General features: G+C 57.1%; 1 protein-coding gene across 1 annotated transcript in view; it reads right to left on the reverse strand.

The window, feature by feature from the left end:
* Positions 1-26351, reverse strand: part of MORN3 (MORN repeat containing 3) — a 50221-nt gene that overhangs the window by 17533 nt on the left and 6337 nt on the right. The window contains exons 2-5 of the mRNA XM_078883435.1: positions 25915-26027; positions 25750-25869; positions 13207-13363; positions 12344-12594 (exon numbers count right to left, since the gene is read on the reverse strand). Coding sequence (XP_078739561.1) covers positions 12344-12594; positions 13207-13363; positions 25750-25869; positions 25915-26027 — 641 coding nt within the window. The remainder of the gene's footprint in view (positions 1-12343; positions 12595-13206; positions 13364-25749; positions 25870-25914; positions 26028-26351) is intronic.

Raw genomic sequence — 26351 nt, forward strand, 5'->3', positions numbered from 1 at the left:
GAGAACACGCAGAGAACACGCAGAGAACACACAGAGAACACACCAGGAACACACCAGGAACACACAGAGAACACGCAGAGAACACACAGAGAACACGCAGAGAACACACAGAGAACACGCAGAGAACACACCAGGAACACACAGAGAACACACAGAGAACACACCAGGAACACACAGAGAACACACCGAGAACACGCAGAGAACACACCAGGAACACACAGAGAACACACAGAGAACACGCAGAGAACACACAGAGAACACGCAGAGAACACACAGAGAACACGCAGAGAACACACAGAGAACACACCAGGAACACACAGAGAACACGCCTGGAACACAGAGAACACACCAGGAACACACAGAGAACACACCAGGAACACACAGAGAACACACCAGGAACACACAGAGAACACACAGAGAACACACAGAGAACACACAGAGAACACACAGAGAACACACCAGGAACACACAGAGAACACGCAGAGAACACACAGAGAACACACCAGGAACACACAGAGAACACGCCAGGAACACACAGAGAACACGCCTGGAACACACAGAGAACACACCAGGAACACACAGAGAACACACCAGGAACACACAGAGAACACACCAGGAACACACAGAGAACACACAGAGAACACACAGAGAACACACCAGGAACACACAGAGAACACGCCAGGAACACACAGAGAACACACCAGGAACACGCAGAGAACACACCAGGAACACACAGAGAACACACAGAGAACACACAGAGAACACACAGAGAACACACAGAGAACACGCAGAGAACACACCAGGAACACACAGAGAACACACCAGGAACACGCAGAGAACACACCAGGAACACACAGAGAACACACAGAGAACACACCAGGAACACACAGAGAACACGCCAGGAACACACAGAGAACACACCAGGAACACGCAGAGAACACACCAGGAACACACAGAGAACACACAGAGAACACACCAGGAACACACAGAGAACAAACAGAGAACACACAGAGAACACACCAGGAACACACAGAGAACACGCCAGGAACACACAGAGAACACACCAGGAACACGCAGAGAACACACCAGGAACACACAGAGAACACACAGAGAACACACCAGGAACACACCAGGAACACACCAGGAACACACAGAGAACACGCCACGAACACACCAGGAACACACAGAGAACACGCCACGAACACACCAGGAACACACAGAGAACACACCAGGAACACACCAGGAACACACAGAGAACACACCAGGAACACACCAGGAACACACAGAGAACACACAGAGAACACACAGAGAACACGCCTGGAACACGCCTGGAACACGCCACGAACACGCCACGAACACGCTTGGAACACGCCTGGAACACACCAGAAACACACAGAGAACACACAGAGAACACACAAAGAACATGCCGTAAACACGCCTGGAACACGCCTGGAACACGCCTGGAACACGCCTGGAACACGCCTGGAACACACAGAGAACACACAGGGAACACACCAGGAACACACCAGGAACACACCAGGAACACACAGAGAACACACAGAGAACACACCAGGAACACACCAGGAACACACAGAGAACACACCAGGAACACACCAGAAACACACAGAGAACACACAGAGAACACACCAGGAACACACCAGGAACACACAGAGAACACACCAGGAACACACAGAGAACACGCAGAGAACACACAGAGAACACACAGAGAACACACCAGGAACACACAGAGAACACGCAGAGAACACACCAGGAACACACAGAGAACACACCAGGAACACACAGAGAACACACAGAGAACACACAGAGAACACGCAGAGAACACACCAGGAACACACAGAGAACACACCAGGAACACGCAGAGAACACACCAGGAACACGCAGAGAACACACCAGGAACACACAGAGAACACACAGAGAACACACCAGGAACACACAGAGAACACACAGAGAACACACAGAGAACACACCAGGAACACACAGAGAACACGCCAGGAACACACAGAGAACACACCAGGAACACGCAGAGAACACACCAGGAACACACAGAGAACACACAGAGAACACACCAGGAACACACAGAGAACAAACAGAGAACACACAGAGAACACACCAGGAACACACAGAGAACACGCCAGGAACACACAGAGAACACACCAGGAACACGCAGAGAACACACCAGGAACACACAGAGAACACACAGAGAACACACCAGGAACACACCAGGAACACACCAGGAACACACAGAGAACACGCCACGAACACACCAGGAACACACAGAGAACACGCCACGAACACACCAGGAACACACAGAGAACACACCAGGAACACACCAGGAACACACAGAGAACACACCAGGAACACACCAGGAACACACAGAGAACACACAGAGAACACACAGAGAACACGCCTGGAACACGCCTGGAACACGCCACGAACACGCCACGAACACGCTTGGAACACGCCTGGAACACACCAGAAACACACAGAGAACACACAGAGAACACACAGAGAACATGCCGTAAACACGCCTGGAACACGCCTGGAACACGCCTGGAACACGCCTGGAACACGCCTGGAACACACAGAGAACACACAGGGAACACGCCAGAAACACACAGAGAACACACAGAGAACACACCAGGAACACACCAGGAACACACAGAGAACACACCAGGAACACACAGAGAACACGCAGAGAACACACAGAGAACACACAGAGAACACACCAGGAACACACAGAGAACACGCAGAGAACACACCAGGAACACACCAGGAACACACAGAGAACACACAGAGAACACGCAGAGAACACACCAGGAACACACCAGGAACACACCAGGAACACACAGAGAACACACCAGGAACACACAGAGAACACACCTGGAACACACAGAGAACACACCTGGAACACACAGAGAACACACCAGGAACACACAGAGAACACACCAGGAACACACAGAGAACACACAGAGAACACACCAGGAACACACCAGGAACACACCAGGAACACGCAGAGAACACACAGAGAACACGCCACGAACACACCAGGAACACACAGAGAACACGCCACGAACACACCAGGAACACACAGAGAACACACCAGGAACACACAGAGAACACACCTGGAACACACAGAGAACACACCTGGAACACACAGAGAACACACCAGGAACACACAGAGAACACACCAGGAACACACAGAGAACACACAGAGAACACACCAGGAACACACCAGGAACACACCAGGAACACGCAGAGAACACACAGAGAACACACCACGAACACACCAGGAACACACAGAGAACACACAGAGAACACACAGAGAACACACAGAGAACACACCAGGAACACACAGAGAACACACAGAGAACACACAGAGAACACACAGAGAACACACCAGGAACACACAGAGAACACACAGAGAACACGCAGAGAACACACAGAGAACACACAGAGAACACACCAGGAACACACAGAGAACACACAGAGAACACACAGAGAACACACAGAGAACACGCAGAGAACACACAGAGAACACACAGAGAACACACCAGGAACACACAGAGAACACACCAGGAACACACAGAGAACACGCAGAGAACACACAGAGAACACGCAGAGAACACACAGAGAACACACCAGGAACACACAGAGAACACACAGAGAACACACAGAGAACACACCAGGAACACACAGAGAACACGCAGAGAACACACCGAGAACACACCAGGAACACACAGAGAACACACAGAGAACACACCAGGAACACACAGAGAACACGCAGAGAACACACAAAGAACACGCAGAGAACACACCAGGAACACACAGAGAACACACAGAGAACACACCAGGAACACACAGAAAACACACAGAGAACACGCAGAGAACACACCAGGAACACACAGAGAACACGCAGAGAACACACAGAGAACACACAGAGAACACGCAGAGAACACACAGAGAACACGCAGAGAACACACCAGGAACACACAGAGAACACGCAGAGAACACACAGAGAACACGCAGAGAACACACAGAGAACACACCAGGAACACACAGAGAACACGCAGAGAACACACCAGGAACACACAGAGAACACACAGAGAACACGCAGAGAACACACCAGGAACACACAGAGAACACGCAGAGAACACACAGAGAACACGCAGAGAACACACAGAGAACACACCAGGAACACACAGAGAACACGCAGAGAACACACCAGGAACACACAGAGAACACACAGAGAACACGCAGAGAACACACCAGGAACACACAGAGAACACACCGAGAACACACAGAGAACACGCAGAGAACACACAGAGAACACACCAGGAACACACAGAGAACACACAGAGAACACACCAGGAACACACAGAGAACACGCAGAGAACACGCCTGGAACACACAGAGAACACGCAGAGAACACACAGAGAACACGCAGAGAACACACCGTGAACACACCGTGAACACACCAGGAACACACAGAGAACACACAGAGAACACACCAGGAACACACAGAGAACACGCAGAGAACACGCCTGGAACACACAGAGAACACGCAGAGAACACACAGAGAACACACAGAGAACACGCAGAGAACACGCAGAGAACACACAGAGAACACACAGAGAACACGCAGAGAACACACAGAGAACACACAGAGAACACACAGAGAACACACAGAGAACACGCAGAGAACACACAGAGAACACGCAGAGAACACACCAGGAACACACAGAGAACACACAGAGAACACACCGAGAACACACAGAGAACACACAGAGAACACACCGAGAACACACCAGGAACACACAGAGAACACGCAGAGAACACACCGAAAACACACCAGGAACACACAGAGAACACACAGAGAACACACCAGGAACACACAGAGAACACGCAGAGAACACACAGAGAACACGCAGAGAACACACCAGGAACACACAGAGAACACGCAGAGAACACACCAGGAACACACAGAGAACACACAGAGAACACACAAGGAACACACAGAGAACACGCAGAGAACACGCAGAGAACACACAGAGAACACGCAGAGAACACACAGAGAACACACAGAGAACACGCAGAGAACACACAGAGAACACACAGAGAACACACCAGGAACACACAGAGAACACGCAGAGAACACACCAGAAACACACCAGGAACACACAGAGAACACACAGAGAACACGCAGAGAACACACAGTGAACACACAGAGAACACACAGAGAACACACCAGGAACACACAGAGAACACGCAGAGAACACACAGAGAACACGCAGAGAACACACCAGAAACACACCAGGAACACACAGAGAACACACAGTGAACACACAGAGAACACACCAGGAACACACCAGGAACACACAGAGAACACGCAGAGAACACACAGAGAACACGCAGAGAACACACAGAGAACACACAGAGAACACGCAGAGAACACACAGAGAACACACAGAGAACACACAGAGAACACGCAGAGAACACACAGAGAACACACCAGGAACACACAGAGAACACACAGAGAACACACAGAGAACACGCAGAGAACACACAGAGAACACACAGAGAACACACCAGGAACACACAGAGAACACACCAGGAACACACAGAGAACACACCAGGAACACACCAGGAACACACAGAGAACACACCAGGAACACACCTGGAACACGCAGAGAACACACCAGGAACACACAGAGAACACGCAGAGAACACGCAGAGAACACACCGAGAACACACCAGGAACACACAGAGAACACACCAGGAACACACAGAGAACACGCAGAGAACACACAGAGAACACACAGAGAACACGCAGAGAACACACAGAGAACACACCAGGAACACACAGAGAACACGCAGAGAACACACAGAGAACACGCAGAGAACACACAGAGAACACACCAGGAACACACCAGGAACACACAGAGAACACACAGAGAACACACCAGGAACACACAGAGAACACACAGAGAACACACAGAGAACACACAGAGAACACACCAGGAACACACCAGGAACACACAGAGAACACACAGAGAACACACCAGGAACACACAGAGAACACACAGAGAACACACAGAGAACACGCAGAGAACACGCAGAGAACACACAGAGAACACACCAGGAACACACCAGGAACACGCAGAGAACACGCAGAGAACACGCAGAGAACACACAGAGAACACACAGAGAACACACCAGGAACACACAGAGAACACACAGAGAACACACCAGGAACACACAGAGAACACACAGAGAACACGCAGAGAACACGCAGAGAACACACAGAGAACACACCAGGAACACACCAGGAACACGCAGAGAACACGCAGAGAACACACAGAGAACACACAGAGAACACGCAGAGAACACACAGAGAACACGCAGAGAACACACAGAGAACACGCAGAGAACACACCAGGAACACACAGAGAACACACAGAGAACACACCAGGAACACACAGAGAACACACCGAGAACACGCAGAGAACACACCAGGAACACACAGAGAACACACAGAGAACACGCAGAGAACACACAGAGAACACGCAGAGAACACACAGAGAACACACAGAGAACACGCAGAGAACACACCAGGAACACACAGAGAACACGCAGAGAACACACAGAGAACACACCAGGAACACACAGAGAACACGCCAGGAACACACAGAGAACACGCCTGGAACACACAGAGAACACACCAGGAACACACAGAGAACACACCAGGAACACACAGAGAACACACCAGGAACACACAGAGAACACACAGAGAACACACAGAGAACACACAGAGAACACACAGAGAACACACCAGGAACACACAGAAAACACGCAGAGAACACACAGAGAACACACCAGGAACACACAGAGAACACGCCAGGAACACACAGAGAACACGCCTGGAACACACAGAGAACACACCAGGAACACACAGAGAACACACCAGGAACACACAGAGAACACACCAGGAACACACAGAGAACACACAGAGAACACACAGAGAACACACCAGGAACACACAGAGAACACGCCAGGAACACACAGAGAACACACCAGGAACACGCAGAGAACACACCAGGAACACACAGAGAACACACAGAGAACACACAGAGAACACACAGAGAACACGCAGAGAACACGCAGAGAACACACAGAGAACACGCAGAGAACACACAGAGAACACACAGAGAACACGCAGAGAACACACAGAGAACACACAGAGAACACACAGAGAACACACCAGGAACACACAGAGAACACGCAGAGAACACACCAGAAACACACCAGGAACACACAGAGAACACACAGAGAACACGCAGAGAACACACAGTGAACACACAGAGAACACACAGAGAACACACCAGGAACACACAGAGAACACGCAGAGAACACACAGAGAACACACCAGGAACACACCAGGAACACACAGAGAACACACAGTGAACACACAGAGAACACACCAGGAACACACCAGGAACACACAGAGAACACACAGTGAACACACAGAGAACACACAGAGAACACACCAGGAACACACAGAGAACACGCAGAGAACACGCAGAGAACACACCAGAAACACACCAGGAACACACAGAGAACACACAGTGAACACACAGAGAACACACCAGGAACACACCAGGAACACACAGAGAACACGCAGAGAACACACAGAGAACACGCAGAGAACACACAGAGAACACGCAGAGAACACACAGAGAACACACAGAGAACACGCAGAGAACACACAGAGAACACACAGAGAACACACAGAGAACACGCAGAGAACACACAGAGAACACACCAGGAACACACAGAGAACACACAGAGAACACACAGAGAACACGCAGAGAACACACAGAGAACACACAGAGAACACACCAGGAACACACAGAGAACACACCAGGAACACACAGAGAACACACCAGGAACACACCAGGAACACACAGAGAACACACCAGGAACACACCTGGAACACGCAGAGAACACACCAGGAACACACAGAGAACACGCAGAGAACACGCAGAGAACACACCGAGAACACACCAGGAACACACAGAGAACACACCAGGAACACACAGAGAACACGCAGAGAACACACAGAGAACACGCAGAGAACACACAGAGAACACACCAGGAACACACCAGGAACACACAGAGAACACACAGAGAACACACCAGGAACACACAGAGAACACACAGAGAACACACAGAGAACACACAGAGAACACACAGAGAACACACAGAGAACACACCAGGAACACACCAGGAACACACAGAGAACACACAGAGAACACACCAGGAACACACAGAGAACACACAGAGAACACACAGAGAACACGCAGAGAACACGCAGAGAACACACAGAGAACACACCAGGAACACACCAGGAACACGCAGAGAACACGCAGAGAACACGCAGAGAACACACAGAGAACACACAGAGAACACACCAGGAACACACAGAGAACACACAGAGAACACACCAGGAACACACAGAGAACACACAGAGAACACGCAGAGAACACGCAGAGAACACACAGAGAACACACCAGGAACACACCAGGAACACGCAGAGAACACGCAGAGAACACACAGAGAACACACAGAGAACACGCAGAGAACACACAGAGAACACGCAGAGAACACACAGAGAACACGCAGAGAACACACCAGGAACACACAGAGAACACACAGAGAACACACCAGGAACACACAGAGAACACACCGAGAACACGCAGAGAACACACCAGGAACACACAGAGAACACACAGAGAACACGCAGAGAACACACAGAGAACACGCAGAGAACACACAGAGAACACACAGAGAACACGCAGAGAACACACCAGGAACACACAGAGAACACGCAGAGAACACACAGAGAACACACCAGGAACACACAGAGAACACGCCAGGAACACACAGAGAACACGCCTGGAACACACAGAGAACACACCAGGAACACACAGAGAACACACCAGGAACACACAGAGAACACACCAGGAACACACAGAGAACACACAGAGAACACACAGAGAACACACAGAGAACACACAGAGAACACACCAGGAACACACAGAGAACACGCAGAGAACACACAGAGAACACACCAGGAACACACAGAGAACACGCCAGGAACACACAGAGAACACGCCTGGAACACACAGAGAACACACCAGGAACACACCAGGAACACACCAGGAACACACAGAGAACACACCAGGAACACACAGAGAACACACAGAGAACACACAGAGAACACACCAGGAACACACAGAGAACACGCCAGGAACACACAGAGAACACACCAGGAACACGCAGAGAACACACCAGGAACACACAGAGAACACACAGAGAACACACAGAGAACACACAGAGAACACGCAGAGAACACACCAGGAACACACAGAGAACACACCAGGAACACGCAGAGAACACACCAGGAACACGCAGAGAACACACCAGGAACACACAGAGAACACACAGAGAACACACCAGGAACAAGGAACACACAGAGAACACACAGAGAACACACAGAGAACACACCAGGAACACACAGAGAACACGCCAGGAACACACAGAGAACACACCAGGAACACGCAGAGAACACACCAGGAACACACAGAGAACGCACAGAGAACACACCAGGAACACACAGAGAACAAACAGAGAACACACAGAGAACACACCAGGAACACACAGAGAACACGCCAGGAACACACAGAGAACACACCAGGAACACGCAGAGAACACACCAGGAACACACAGAGAACACACAGAGAACACACCAGGAACACACCAGGAACACACCAGGAACACACAGAGAACACGCCACGAACACACCAGGAACACACAGAGAACACGCCACGAACACACCAGGAACACACAGAGAACACACCAGGAACACACCAGGAACACACAGAGAACACACCAGGAACACACCAGGAACACACAGAGAACACACAGAGAACACACAGAGAACACGCCTGGAACACGCCTGGAACACGCCACGAACACGCCACGAACACGCTTGGAACACGCCTGGAACACACCAGAAACACACAGAGAACACACAGAGAACACACAGAGAACATGCCGTAAACACGCCTGGAACACGCCTGGAACACGCCTGGAACACGCCTGGAACACGCCTGGAACACACAGAGAACACACAGGGAACACGCCAGAAACACACAGAGAACACACAGAGAACACACCAGGAACACACCAGGAACACACAGAGAACACACCAGGAACACACAGAGAACACGCAGAGAACACACAGAGAACACACAGAGAACACACCAGGAACACACAGAGAACACGCAGAGAACACACCAGGAACACACAGAGAACACACCAGGAACACACAGAGAACACACAGAGAACACACAGAGAACACGCAGAGAACACACCAGGAACACACAGAGAACACACCAGGAACACGCAGAGAACACACCAGGAACACGCAGAGAACACACCAGGAACACACAGAGAACACACAGAGAACACACCAGGAACACACAGAGAACACACAGAGAACACACAGAGAACACACCAGGAACACACAGAGAACACGCCAGGAACACACAGAGAACACACCAGGAACACGCAGAGAACACACCAGGAACACACAGAGAACACACAGAGAACACACCAGGAACACACAGAGAACAAACAGAGAACACACAGAGAACACACCAGGAACACACAGAGAACACGCCAGGAACACACAGAGAACACACCAGGAACACGCAGAGAACACACCAGGAACACACAGAGAACACACAGAGAACACACCAGGAACACACCAGGAACACACCAGGAACACACAGAGAACACGCCACGAACACACCAGGAACACACAGAGAACACGCCACGAACACACCAGGAACACACAGAGAACACACCAGGAACACACCAGGAACACACAGAGAACACACCAGGAACACACCAGGAACACACAGAGAACACACAGAGAACACACAGAGAACACGCCTGGAACACGCCTGGAACACGCCACGAACACGCCACGAACACGCTTGGAACACGCCTGGAACACACCAGAAACACACAGAGAACACACAGAGAACACACAGAGAACATGCCGTAAACACGCCTGGAACACGCCTGGAACACGCCTGGAACACGCCTGGAACACGCCTGGAACACACAGAGAACACACAGGGAACACGCCAGAAACACACAGAGAACACACAGAGAACACACCAGGAACACACCAGGAACACACAGAGAACACACCAGGAACACACAGAGAACACGCAGAGAACACACAGAGAACACACAGAGAACACACCAGGAACACACAGAGAACACGCAGAGAACACACCAGGAACACACCAGGAACACACAGAGAACACACAGAGAACACGCAGAGAACACACCAGGAACACACCAGGAACACACCAGGAACACACAGAGAACACACCAGGAACACACAGAGAACACACCTGGAACACACAGAGAACACACCTGGAACACACAGAGAACACACCAGGAACACACAGAGAACACACCAGGAACACACAGAGAACACACAGAGAACACACCAGGAACACACCAGGAACACACCAGGAACACGCAGAGAACACACAGAGAACACGCCACGAACACACCAGGAACACACAGAGAACACGCCACGAACACACCAGGAACACACAGAGAACACACCAGGAACACACAGAGAACACACCTGGAACACACAGAGAACACACCTGGAACACACAGAGAACACACCAGGAACACACAGAGAACACACCAGGAACACACAGAGAACACACAGAGAACACACCAGGAACACACCAGGAACACACCAGGAACACGCAGAGAACACACAGAGAACACGCCACGAACACACCAGGAACACACAGAGAACACGCCACGAACACACCAGGAACACACAGAGAACACACCAGGAACACACAGAGAACACACCAGGAACACACCAGGAACACACAGAGAACACACAGAGAACACACAGAGAACACGCCTGGAACACGCCTGGAACACGCCACGAACACGCCACGAACACGCTTGGAACACGCCTGGAACACACCAGAAACACACAGAGAACACACAGAGAACACACAGAGAACATGCCGTAAACACGCCTGGAACACGCCTGGAACACGCCTGGAACACGCCTGGAACACGCCTGGAACACACAGAGAACACACAGAGAACACACAGAGAACACGCCTGGAACACGCCTGGAAAACACCAGGAACACGCTAGCAACACTCCGTAAACGCGCCGGTCATGAGTGTCAAGCGTCGCGTCTCACTGTGGGCATAGCGAAGGGCAGTCGGCCCGGTGAGGCTGCTGCTGCCCCCCCCTCCTCCTCCCCCCCCGCTGCCCCCTCCTCGTGCTCCCAGGTGCCACAACGCGGCTGCCCTTGCCGCCACTGCCCCCTCAGCACGACCCCCCTGTGGGGCACGTGCAGGGCCCCGGGGCCATGACGCTGACCGGCCTGCCAGCCGCCCTCGTACCAGCTGCTGCTGCTGCTGCTGCTGCTATTGCTGCTGCCCTCAGCTGCTGCCCACGTTCACAGAGAGGGTGGGGGGGGGGCATTGGGGGGTGAGGGGGGGGGAGAGGGGGGTGAGGGGGGGTAAGGGGGGGGGCATTGAGGGGTGAGGGGGGGTAAGGGGGGGGCATTGGGGGGTGAGGGGGAGGATTGGGGGGTAAGGGGGGGGCATTGGGGGGTGAGGGGGGTGATGGGGGGGGGGCATTGGGGGGTGAGGGGGGGTAAGGGGGGGGCATTGGGGGGTGAGGGGGGGATGCGTGAGTGCAGCATGCCCTGTCCACGTGTCTACCCCCCCCCATGTCCCCCCCCCCCTTGTCTCTCCCCCACCGTGTCTCTCCCCCCCCCACGTTTCCCCCCCCCCCAGCGTCTCCCCGTGTCTCCCAAACCCCCCCGTGTCTCCGACCCCACCCCCCGTGTCTCCCCCTGTCTCCCCGTGTCTCACCCACCCCCCCGTGTCTCCCCGTGTCTCCACTCCCCGCGTGGTGACCTACGGTAGTGCATCACGCCCTGTCCCCGTGTCTCCCCGTGTCTCCGACCCCACCCCCCGTGTCTCCCCCTGTCTCCCCGTGTCTCACCCACCCCCCCGTGTCTCCCCGTGTCCCCCTCTTCGCGTGGTGACCTACGGTAGTGCATCACGCCCTGTCCCCATGTCTCGCCGTGTCTCCACTCCCCGTGGTAGAGTCCGCCGTTCCGGTACCGCGCCCTCCCCCAGCCGCTCCGCTCGCCTCTCTCCCAGCTCCCCTCGTACCAGCAGTCCGCAGTGAACTCTGACCCCTGACCCTGGGGGGCACGGGGGGAGGGGGGTGGTGGGGGGGAGGGGGGGGTGGGGGGAGGGGGGGGGTGGGGGGAGAGGGGGGGGTGGGGGGAGAGGGGGTGGGGGGAGAGGGGGGCTGAAGGGAGAGGGAGGGGGGTGGGGGGAGTGGGGGGGTGGGGGAGAGGGAGGGGTGGGGGGAGAGGGGAGAGAAGGGGGGGGGTGGGGGGAGAGGGGGTGGGGGGAGAAGGGGGGGAGAGGGGGTGGGGGGAGAGGGGAGAGAAGGGGGGGGTGGGGGGAGAGGGGGTGGGGGGAGAAGGGGGGAGGGAGGGGGGGAGGGAGGGGGGGTGGGGGGAGAGGGGGGGGTGGGGGGAGAGGGGGGGGGGGGTGGGGGGAGAGGGGGGGTGGGGGGAGAGGGGGGGTGGGGGGAGAGGGGGTGGGGGGAGAGGGGGAGGAGAGGGGGGGGCTGAAGGGGAGAGGACGGGGGTGGAGGGAGAGGGGGGGTGGGGGAGAGGGAGGGGTGGGGGGAGAGGGGGGGGTGGGGGGAGAGGGGGTGGGGGGAGAAGGGGGGGAGAGGGGGGGTGGAGGGAGAGGGAGGGGTGGGGGGAGAGGGGGGGGTGGGGGGAGAGGGGGTGGGGGGAGAAGGGGGGGAGAGGGGGAGTGGAGGGAGAGGGAGGGGTGGGGGGAGAGGGGGGGGTGGGGGGAGAGGGGGTGGGGGGAGAAGGGGGGGAGAAAGGGGGTGGAGGGAGAGGGGGTGGGGGGAGAGGGGAGAGAAGGGGGGGGTGGGGGGAGAGGGGGTGGGGGTGGGGGGAGATGGGGGGAGGGAGGGGGGGAGGGAGGGGGGGTGGGGGGAGAGGGGGGAGAGGGGGGGACACAGTCGGATGATGGATGTGGTAATCTTTGACACGGTGGGAGACACGGGGGGGTATGTGGGGAGACACGGGAGACACGGGGGGAGACACGGGGGGAGACACGGGGGGAGACACGGGGGGAGACACGGGAGACACGGGGGGAGATGTGAGGAGACACGGGAGACACGGGAGACACGGGGGGAAACACGGGGGGAGACACGTGGGAGACACGGGGGAGACACGGGGGAGACACGGGGGGAGACACGTGGGAGACACGGGGGAGACACGGGGGAGACACGGGGGGAGACACGGGGGGAGATGTGGGGAGACACGGGAGACACGGGGGAGACACGGGGGGAGATGTGGGGAGACACGGGAGACACGGGGGAGACACGGGGGGAGATGTGGGGAGACACGGGAGACACGGGGGAGACACGGGAAGAGATGTGGGGAGACACGGGGGAGACACGGGGGAGACACGGGGGGAGACACGGGGGAGACACGGGGGAGACACGGGGGGATATGTGGGGAGACAAGGGAGACACGGGGGGAGACACGGGGGGAGACACGGGAGACACGGGGGGAGATGTGAGGAGACACGGGAGACACGGGGGAGACACGGGGGAGACACGGGGGGAGACACGGGGGAGACACGGGGGGAGATGTGGGGAGACACGGGAGACACGGGGGAGACACGGGGGGAGATGTGGGGAGACACGGGAGACACGGGGGAGACACGGGGGGAGATGTGGGGAGACACGGGAGACACGGGGGAGACACAGGGGGAGATGTGGGGAGACACGGGGGAGACACGGGGGAGACACGGGGGGAGACACGGGGGAGACACGGGGGAGACACGGGGGAGACACGGGGGGAGACACGGGGGAGACACGGGGGGAGATGTGGGGAGACACGGGAGACACGGGGGAGACACGGGGGGAGATGTGGGGAGACACGGGAGACACGTGGGAGACACGGGGGGAGATGTGGGGAGACACGGGGGAGACACGGGGGAGACACGGGGGGAGATGTGGGGAGACACGGGAGACACGGGGGAGACACGGGGGGAGATGTGGGGAGACACGGGAGACACGGGGGAGACACGGGGGGAGATGTGGGGAGACACGGGGGAGACACGGGGGGAGATGTGGGGAGACACGGGAGACACGGGGGAGACACGGGGGGAGATGTGGGGAGACACGGGAGACACGTGGGAGACACGGGGGGAGATGTGGGGAGACACGGGGGAGACACGGGGGAGACACGGGGGAGAGACGGGGGGAGACATGGGGGAGACACGGGGGAGACACGGGGGGAGATGTGGGGAGACACGGGGGGAGACACGGGGGAGACACGGGGGAGACACGTGGGAGACACGGGGGGAGATGTGGGGAGACACGGGGGAGACACGGGGGAGACACGGGGGAGAGACGTGGGAGACACGGGGGGAGGTGTGGGGAGACACGGGGGAGACACGGGGGAGACACGGGGGGAGAGACGGGGGGATATGTGGGGAGACACGGGGGAGACACGGGGGAGACACGGGGGGAGACACGGGGGAGACACGGGGGGAGAGACGGGGGAGACACGGGGAAAGATGTGGAGAGACACGGGGGAGACACGGGGGAGACACGGGGGGAGAGACGGGAGGATATGTGGGGAGACACGGGGGAGACACGGGGGAGACACGGGGGGAGATGTGGGGAGACACGGGGGAGACACGTGGGAGACACGGGGGGATATGTGGAGAGACACGGGGGAGACACGGGGGAGACACGGGGGGAGAGACGGGGGGATATGTGGGGAGACACGGGAGACAAGTGGGAGACACGGGGGGAGATGTGGGGAGACACGGGGGAGACACGGGGGAGACACGGGGGAGACACGGGGGGAGATGTGAGGAAACACGGGAGACACGTGGGAGACACGGGGGGAGAGATGGAAGAGACACGGGGGAGACACGGGGGAGACACGGGGGGAGATGTGGGGAGACACGGGGGAGACACGGGGGAGACACGGGGGGAGAGACGGGGGGATATGTGGGGAGACACGGGGGAGACACGGGAGGAGACACGGGGGAGACACGGGAGACATGGGGGAGACACGGGGGGATATGTGGAGAGACACGGGGGAGACATGGGGGAGACACGGGGGGAGACACGGGGGGATATGTGGGGAGACACGGGGGAGACACGGGGGAGACACGGAGGGAGACACGGGGGGATATGTGGGGAGACACGGGGGAGACATGGGAGAGACACGGGGGGAGACACGGGGGGATATGTGGGGAGACACGGGGGAGACACGGGGGGAGATGTGGGGAGACACGGGAGACACGTGTTAGACACGGGGGGAGATGTGGGGAGACACGGGGGAGACACGGGGGAGACACGGGGGAGAGACGTGGGAGACACGGGGGGAGATGTGGGGAGACACGGGGGAGACACGGGGGAGACACGGGGGGAGATGTGGGGAGACACGGGGGAGACACGGGGGGAGAGACGGGGGGATATGTGGGGAGACACGGGGGAGACACGGGGGAGACACGGGGGAGAGACGGGGGGATATGTGGGGAGACACGGGGGAGACACGGGGGAGACACGGGGGGAGAGACGGGGGGATATGCGGGGAGACACGGGAGACACGTGGGAGACACGGAGGGAGATGTGGGGAGACACGGGGGAGACACGGGGGAGACACGGGGGAGTCACGGGGGGAGATGTGGGGAGACACGGGAGACACGTGGGAGACACGGGGAGAGATGTGGGGAGACACGGGGGAGACATGGGGGAGACACGGGGGGAGAGACGGGGGGATATGTGGGGAGACACGGGAGACACGTGGGAGACACGGGGGGAGATGTGGGGAGACACAGGAGACACGTGGGAGACACGGGGGGAGATGTGGGGAGACACGGGGGAGACACGGGGGAGACACGGGGGGAGATGTGGGGAGACACGGGGGAGACACGGGGGAGACACGGGGGGAGAGACGGGGGGATATGTGGGGAGACACGGGGGAGACACGGGGGGAGAGACGGGGGGAGACACGGGAGACATGGGGGAGACACGGGGGGATATGTGGAGAGAAACGGGGGAGACATGGGGGAGACACGGGGGGAGACACGGGGGGATATGTGGGGAGACACGGGGGAGACATGGGGGAGACACGGGGGGAGAGACGGGGGGATATGTCGGGAGACATGGGGGAGACACGGGGGGAGACACGGGGGGATATGTGGGGAGACACGGGGGAGACACGGGGGGAGAGATGGGGGAGACACGGGAGGAGATGTAGGGAGACACGGGTGGAGACACGGGTGGAGACACGGGGGAGACATGGGGGAGACATGGGGGAGACACGGGGGGAGATGTTGGGAGACACGGGGGAGACACGGGGGAGACATGGGGGAGACATGGGGGAGAGACGGGGGGATATGTGGGGAGACACGGGGGAGACACGGGGGGAGAGACGGGGGGAGACACGGGAGACATGGGGGAGACACGGGGGGATATGTGGAGAGACACGGGGGAGACATGGGGGAGACACGGGGGGAGACACGGGGGGATATGTGGGGAGACACGGGGGAGACATGGGGGAGACACGGGGGGAGAGACGGGGGGATATGTGGGGAGACATGGGGGAGACACGGGGGGAGACACGGGGGGATATGTGGGGAGACACGGGGGAGACACGGGGGGAGAGATGGGGGAGACACGGGGGGAGATGTAGGGAGACACGGGTGGAGACACGGGTGGAGACACGGGGGAGACATGGGGGAGACATGGGGGAGACACGGGGGGAGATGTTGGGAGACACAGGGGAGACACGGGGAGAGACACGGGGGAGACACGGGGGGAGACACGGGGGAGACACGGGTGGAGACACGGGGGAGACACGGGGGAGACACGGGTGGAGACACGGGGGAGACACGGGGGAGACACGGGGGGAGATGTTGGGAGACACGGGGGAGACACGGGGAGAGACACGGGGGAGACACGGGGGGAGACACGGGTGGAGACACGGGGGAGACACGGGAGTAGATGTGGGGAGACACGAGACACGGGGGAGACACGGGGGAGACACGGGGGGAGACACGGGGGAGACACGGGTGGAGACACGGGGGAGACACGGGGGAGACACGGGTGGAGACACGGGGGAGACACGGGGGGAGATGTTGGGAGACACGGGGGAGACACGGGGAGAGACACGGGGGAGACACGGGGGGAGACACGGGTGGAGACACGGGGGAGACACGGGAGTAGATGTGGGGAGACACGAGACACGGGGGAGACACGGGGGGAGAGACGGGGGGACACACAGGGAGAGACACGGGGTGACACAGGGGAGACACGGGGGGAGAGACACGGGAGACACAGGGGAGACACGGGGGGAGAGACACGGGAGAGACGGGGGGAGACACGGGGAGACGCAGGGTCTCCCAGCGTCTCCCCCGTGTCTCCCCGTGTCTCTCCCCGTGTCTCCCCCGTGTCTCCCCTGTACCCCCCGTGTCTCCCAGCGTCTCCACCCGTGTCTCCCAGCGTCTCCCCGTGTCTCCCCGTGTCTCCCCGTCTCCCCGTGTCTCCCCCGTGTCTCCCCTGTACCCCCCGTGTCTCCCAGCGTCTCCCAGCGTCTCCCCCGTGTCTCCTAGCGTCTCCCCCGTGTTTCCCCGTGTCTCCCCGTGTCTCCCCCGTGTCTCCCCGTGTCTCCCCGTGTCTCCCCCGTGTCTCCCCTGTACCCCCCGTGTCTCCCAGCGTCTCCCAGCGTCTCCCCCGTGTCTCCTAGCGTCTCCCCCGTGTTTCCCCGTGTCTCCCCTGTGTTTCCCCCCACCCCAGTGTCTCCCCGTGTCTCCCAGCGTCTCCCCCGTGTCTCCCAGCGTCTCCCCCGTGTCTCCCAGGGTCTCCCCCGTGTCTCCCCGTGTCTCCCCCGTGTCTCCACGTGTCTCCCAGCGTTTCCCCCGTGTCTCCCAGCGTCTCCCCCGTGTTTCCCAGTGTCTCCCCCGTGTCTCCCCGTGTCTCCCAGTGTCTCCCCCGTGTCTCCCAGCGTCTCCCCCGTGTCTCCCAGCATCTCCCCCGTGTTTCCCAGTGTCTCCCCCGTGTCTCCCCCGTGTCTCCCAGCATCTCCCCGTGTCTCCCCCGTGTCTCCCCCGTGTCTCCCCGCATCTCCCCGTGTCTCCCCGTGTCTCCCCCGTGTCTCCCCCGTGTCTCCCCGTGTCTCCCCCGTGTCTCCCCATGTCTCCCCCGTGTCTCCCAGCGTCTCCCCGTGTCTCCCCGCGTCTCCCCCGTGTCTCCCAGCGTCTCCCCCGTGTCTCCCAACGTCTCCCCAGTGTCTCCCAGCGTCTCCCCCGTGTCTCCCAGCGTCTCCCCCGTGTCTCCCCGTGTCTCCCCGCATCTCCCCCGCGTCCCCCCGTGTCTCCCAGCGTCTCCCCCGTGTCTCCTCGCGTCTCCCCCGTGTCTCCCTGTGTCTCCCCATGTCTCCCCCGTGTCTCCCCCGTGTCTCTCCCCGTGTCTCCCCGTGTCTCTCCCCGTGTCTCCCCGTGTCTCCCCCGTGTCTCCCCTGTACCCCCCGTGTCTCCCAGCGTCTCCCAGCGTCTCCCCCGTGTCTCCTAGCGTCTCCCCCGTGTCTCCCCGTGTCTCCACTGTGTCTCCCCCCACCCCAGTGTCTCCCCGTGTCTCCCCCTCACCCCCGTGTCTCCCAGCGTCTCCCAGCGTCTCCCCCGTGTCTCCCAGCGTCTCCCCCGTGTCTCCCCGTGTCTCCCCCGTGTCTCCCAGCGTCTCCCCCGTGTCTCCCCGTGTCTCCCCGCGTCTCCCCCGTGTCTCCCCGTGTCTCCCCCGTGTCTCCCCGTGTCTCTCCGTGTCTCCCCGTGTCTCCCCCGTGTCCCCCCGTGTCCCCCCCCCCCGTGTCTCCCAGCGTCTCCCAGCGTCTCCCCCGTGTCTCCTAGCGTCTCCCCCGTGTTTCCCCGTGTCTCCCCTGTCTCCCCCCACCCCAGTGTCTCCCCGTGTCTCCCCCTCACCCCCGTGTCTCCCAGCGTCTCCCAGCGTCTCCCCCGTGTCTCCCAGCGTCTCCCCCGTGTCTCCCCGTGTCTCCCCCGTGTCTCCCCCGTGTCTCCCCGTGTCTCCACGCGTCTCCCCCGTGTCTCCCCGTGTCTCCCCCGTGTCTCCCCGTGTCTCTCCGTGTCTCCCCGTGTCTCCCCCGTGTCCCCCCGTGTCCCCCCCCCGTGTCTCCCAGCGTCTCCCAGCGTCTCCCCCGTGTCTCCTAGCGTCTCCCCCGTGTTTCCCCGTGTCTCCCCTGTCTCCCCCCACCCCAGTGTCTCCCCGTGTCTCCCAGCGTCTCCCAGCGTCTCCCCCGTGTCTCCCAGCGTCTCCCCCGTGTCTCCCCCGTGTCTCCCAGCGTCTCCCCCGTGTCTCCCAGCGTCTCCCCCGTGTCTCCCCGTGTCTCCCCCCCACCCCCGTGTCCCCCCGTGTCTCCCCCGTGTCTCCCAGTGTCAAGGCGAATGGATACTCAGACCGCTCTATTCGCAAAGCTGTGTCTCCCAGCGTCTCCCAGCGTCTCCCCCGTGTCTCCCAGCGTCTCCCCCGTGTCTCCCCGTGTCTCCCCCGTGTCTCCCAGCGTCTCCCCCGTGTCTCCCCGTGTCTCCACGCGTCTCCCCCGTGTCTCCCCGTGTCTCCCCCGTGTCTCCCCGTGTCTCTCCGTGTCTCCCCGTGTCTCCCCCGTGTCCCCCCGTGTCCCCCCCCCGTGTCTCCCAGCGTCTCCCAGCGTCTCCCCCGTGTCTCCTAGCGTCTCCCCCGTGTTTCCCCGTGTCTCCCCTGTCTCCCCCCACCCCAGTGTCTCCCCGTGTCTCCCCCTCACCCCCGTGTCTCCCAGCGTCTCCCAGCGTCTCCCCCGTGTCTCCCAGCGTCTCCCCCGTGTCTCCCCCGTGTCTCCCCCGTGTCCCCCCGTGTCTCCCCGTGTCTCCCAGTGTCAAGGTGAATGGATACTCAGACCGCTCTATTCACAAAGCTGTTTCTCCAACCACGGAGAGACTGAGAATCCAATCAAAACCATCACGTTGCCATACCTAGCAGGTGTTACCGAAAAGATTTCCAACATCTTAAACAAAACACGAGATCCAGGTGTTATTCAGTACGGTACACAAAATCCGTGATCTCATCCCATCTCCATTTAAAGCTTTCGTGACTGCAGCAGGGATTCATCTTCTTGGTTCTTTCGGTAAAGTCGTCACGTAGAAGGGAAAATAATAAAATAATGAAAATAAAACAAAATAAAATACAATTCTCACGACGTTTCGGCCACAACGCAAGTAGCCGTCCTCAGGTGAAGAACAGCGTCTGTCGGAAAGACAGCGTCTGAATGAAACACCACCAGGCTTGGCAGCGTATATTTAAGCTGCTGGGTTGGAGGGGGAAGAGCGCCTTGACAAAGGAAATTGCATATCACGGCTGCTTGCGCTGTGGCCAAAACGTCGTGAGAATTGTATTTTATTATGTTTTATTTTTATTATTTTATTATTTCCCTTCTACGTGAAGACTTTACCGAAAGAACCAAGAAGATGAATCCCTGCAGTCACGAAAGCTTTAAATCGAAATTTAATGTATTTCTTTCAATGATTGCTGAGCCTAGAATCCATTAAATATACGCTGCCAAGCTTGGTGGTGTTTCATTCAGACGCTGTCTTTCCGACAGACCTGTTCTTCACCTGAGGACGGCTGCTTGCGTTGTGGCCGAAACGTCGTGAGAATTGTATTTTATTATGTTTTATTTTTATTATTTTATTATTTCCCTTCTACGTGACGACTTTACCGAAAGAACCAAGAAGATGAATCCCTGCTGCAGTCACGAAAGCTTTACATCGAAATATAATCCCATCTGTGATGTTGATCTATTCCTGACATGCAATGCCCTGGAGTCTACAAACTGAGTCGTGCCTGCGCTGGCCGTTACATCGGGGAAACGAAACGGCATGGAATAGATGAGAAAATTCTAACAATATGAGTTATTCTTACTATATTTATGGGCTATATTGTATATACCATAAATTAGATGCAGGTAATTATATTCAATGTATACTACGGCTGTTTACTGTAATGGGTATGTCCATGATTGCATTTTAAATAGAGCTGTTATGTATTAAAAATATAATTACCAATATATCACTACTTAAAATTGCCACTCTATTCGGAATGTTTTACTGGTAGGAACGAAGTGAACCAGCCTACAATAGATTATACCGTCCGTCCGTCCGTCCGTCCGTCCGTATAGCAACATCGCCCCCTACTGCAAACACTTGGCAGGACCCTACAAAAACCTTTAGACTCAGTGAGGCTTTCCTGGCTAAACAAGTGTAACATTCCCTTATAATTCCCTGAGATAATTTTTAATTTAAATGTTTTAATTAAAAGCTAACTCACAGCAGCCTAAAGCCTACAGCTAGGCCTAAAGCCTAGAACTAGGCCTCAAACTCTCCCTTCGTATCGTCCGATTAGGTGAAGCAACATCGCCCCCTACTGCAAACACTTGGCAGGACCCTACAAAAACCTTGAGACTCAGTGAGGCTTTCCTGGCTAAACAAGTGTAACATTCCCTTATAATTCCCTGAGATAGATTTTAATTAAAACATTTAAGTTAAAAATTAACTCACAGCGAGGCCTAAAGCCTACAGCTAGGCCTAAAGCCTAGAACTAGGCCTCAAACTCTCCCTTCGTATCGTACCCCCGCGTGTGTGAAAGGGAGTTAATGTTTAACAATGTTACATTCCCTGATGTTTTTTTTAAATAGAAACATTTACATTTAAAGCTTTTACATTAATAATTAAAACATTTAAATTAAAAATTTACTCACAGCGGCCTAAAGCCTACAGCTAGGCCTAAAGCCGAGAACTAGGCCTCAAACTCTCCCTTCGTATCGTACCCCCGCGTGTGTGAAAGGGAGTTAATGTTTAACAATGTTACATTCCCTGATGTTTTTAAATAGAAACATTTACATTTAAAGCTTTTACATTAATAATTAAAAATTAACTCACAGCGGCCTAAAGCCTACAGCTAGGCCTAAAGCCTAGAACTAGGCCTCAAACTCACCCTTCGTATCGTACCCCCGCCATCTCATTTTATTATAGCCATTCATTTGTTCATTCCTACCAGCCCACCCCGCAGGGACCTGTTTAGTTCCTGTATTAAGAATTAGTAATATTTTATGTATTACGTACTAATTCATTGACTGTGTATTTTATCACTGATTTCGCTGTATTATAATAATAAAAAACTACAATATTTTACTGCATTTTTGTATCGGCTGCCCTCCCGTTCAAAAACATAGCTATCATTTTAGTCAATTAAAATAAGTTAACATTATCATCATTAGCGCATTAATCCCTACACTGCATTACCACCATCATGTCTCCGTGAGCACAAGGCAGATCTGAAACACGGCAGAACCAATACCTCTGCCGTAGGCAACCATTGCTATAGCGCTGTAGGCTCGCACAATATTGGCTTTTACCGAGACCAAGGTGCTCTGTAAACTGCCGGGCTACCTTCAAAGATTTGTGCATGAAGCCATCATCCGGATGTATAAACACAGAGATAATACTGGTAGGAACCTCTGGTTATACCAGCCCACAGGGGATTCTTTTGTCCGTCCAAATATGGGAGGGGTGGGTGGAGCTGGGTGGGGAGGGTGGGGCTGGGTGGGACTGGGTGGGGAGGGTGGGGCTGGGTGGGGGCTGGTGGGGAGGGTGGGGAGGGACTGGGTGGGGAGGGGAGGGTGAGTGGGGCTGGGTGGAGAGGGGAGGGTGGGGAGGGGCTGGGTGGGGAGGGGAGGATTGGGAGGGACTGGGTGGGGAGGGGAGGGTGGGGAGGGACTGGGTGGGGAGGGGAGGGTTGGGAGGGGCTGGGTGGGGAGGGTGGGGCTGGGGGTGGGAGGGGTGGGGCTGGGTGGGGAGGGGCTGGTCACCCCGTGGTGCCCTTATAAAACTCAACGTTTCACCTACTCACGCCGGCTTGTGCCCGCCCTCACAGTCGGCCATATTTGCGGAATACACCACGCCCTGGCCGTTGACCCTGCAGGCCATTGACCGAGCAACCCAACAACGTTCCTACCAGCTCCCTGTGTTTTCAAACGGGAAGATGTGTACGAGCTGAGCAACCATTGGAAGGATGTTATTAACCAGGTTGGTCGGAATTCGCTGTGATGCTTCCATCCTGCCTGCCGTTTGTGATTTCTCACATTGACAGGGCGACCTTCCCCATCCTCATCCTGTTAGATTCCCAAGAACACAGGATGAGATGTTACTATCCTTTGTGCAAGCACTTCCAAGAGTTCATGAACAGTGAGCCTGGTGACATTTGGGGAGCGCATCGTCAGTAGTGAACCTTTGGTTCCTGGGGTGTTTCGGCCTTTCACACGATACACCCTCCCCAAAGGCGGCCAGCGACAGGCTGATCAATCCTACGCTTGCGTCCCATTCCCAATTAGTCATAGGAGTTGCCTTGTTGTTGATACCTACGTGACTTTACCGAAAGAACCATAGAGTATGTGCACGCTCATTCGCGTGCAATACCCCCGGCGTCTACAAACTAAGCACCTGCCTGGGTATTTTGTACCATCGAGCACTCCACCCCCACAACTCCCAATCGGTGATGGGGCAGTTGTGGAGAGAGTGGAGAGTTTCCCATACCTGGGCAGTGTGCTCATGACCGGCTCCAGTTTGACAGCAGAGGTCTCACTCCGAATCAGTCGAGCGGCATTATCTTTTCATCGGTTGCGTAACGCTGCTGTGTGGAAGCTGCCTGGTCTGTCGCTCCGCACGAAGCTTCGGGTCTTCTCGGCCACGGTCATTCCCTCCCTTCTCTACGCTTGCGAAACGTGGACCCCCCTAGTGGAGCATCTTCGCCGCTTGGAAACATTTAGGCTGGCCTGCCTACGATCCATCCTGGGTTTAACCAGGCTGGATTGTGTGAGGAGCTCACAAATCCTGGAAAGATCTGGACAAAGTCCCATCGGTGAGCTCCTCCCCGTGTCTCCATGTCTCCCTCCCCATGTCCCCGTGTCTCCCTCCCCGTGTCTCCATGTCTCCCTCCCCGTGTCTCCCTCCCCGTGTCTCCCTCCCCGTGTCTCCCTCCCCGTGTCTTCGTCTCTCCCTCCCCGTGTCCCCGTGTCTCTCTCCCCGTGTCTCTCTCCCCGTGTCCCCGTGTCTCCCTCCCCGTGTCCCCGTGTCTCCCTCCCCGTGTCTCCCTCCCCGTGTCTCCGTGTCTCCCTCCCCGTGTCTCCCTCCCCGTGTCTCTCTCCCCGTGTCTCCCTCCCCGTGTCCCCGTGTCCCCGTGTCTCCCTCCCCGTGTCTCCGTGTCTCTCTCCCCGTGTCTCCATGTCTCCCTCCCCGTGTCTCCCTCCCCGTGTCCCCGTGTCTCCCTCCCCGTGTCCCCGTGTCTCCCTCCCCGTGTCCCCGTGTCTCTCTCCCCGTGTCCCCGTGTCTCTCTCCCCGTGTCTCCGTGTCCCCCTCCCCGTGTCAACGTGTCTCTCTCCCCGTGTCCCCGTGTCTCCCCGTGTCTCTCTCGTCACGTGTCTCTCACGTGTCTCTTGCCGTCCTTCCACTCCCCCGAGTAGATGCGGCGCCACTGCACCGCCCCCTTTCCCACAAGCCCCGCCTCCTTCCTCACAAGCTCCTCCCCCTTCTCAACAAGCCCCGCCTCCTTCCCGCCAGGCCACGCCCCCTTCCCCACAAGCTCCTCCCCCTTCCCGCCAGGCCACGCCTCCCTGACGCTGAGCGTGCCGAAGCCGCAGCGTCGCCCGTGACGCCACTCGCCGTCGTAGACGAGGCCCTGCTGGGCCCACACCTGGGTGCCTCGCCCTGCGACGGGGGGGAGGGGCACGGGGGGGGGGGGATGAGGGGAGGGGCATGAGGGGGAGGGGCATGAGGGGGGGGGGGCAGAGGGGGAGGGGGGTGGTGACCAGTGGCGGCTCCTGCAAAATCTCTCAGGGGGGGCAAATGTCTGGATGATTGATAAGGATAAGGTCCACCCATGCAATGGATAAATTAACAGCTTAAGCATGTAAAGGCGACTTCACTTCTTTAATATTAATGCAAAATAACGTGACTCTTACAATATACATCTTGTTCGTTTCTATACTCACTATTATTACAATCCACTCAAGTTTCTTTTATCAAAGATTC

Source organism: Lampetra fluviatilis, chromosome 71 (genome assembly GCF_964198595.1).
Source record: "Lampetra fluviatilis chromosome 71, kcLamFluv1.1, whole genome shotgun sequence".
Taxonomy (NCBI): Eukaryota; Metazoa; Chordata; class Hyperoartia; order Petromyzontiformes; family Petromyzontidae; genus Lampetra; species Lampetra fluviatilis.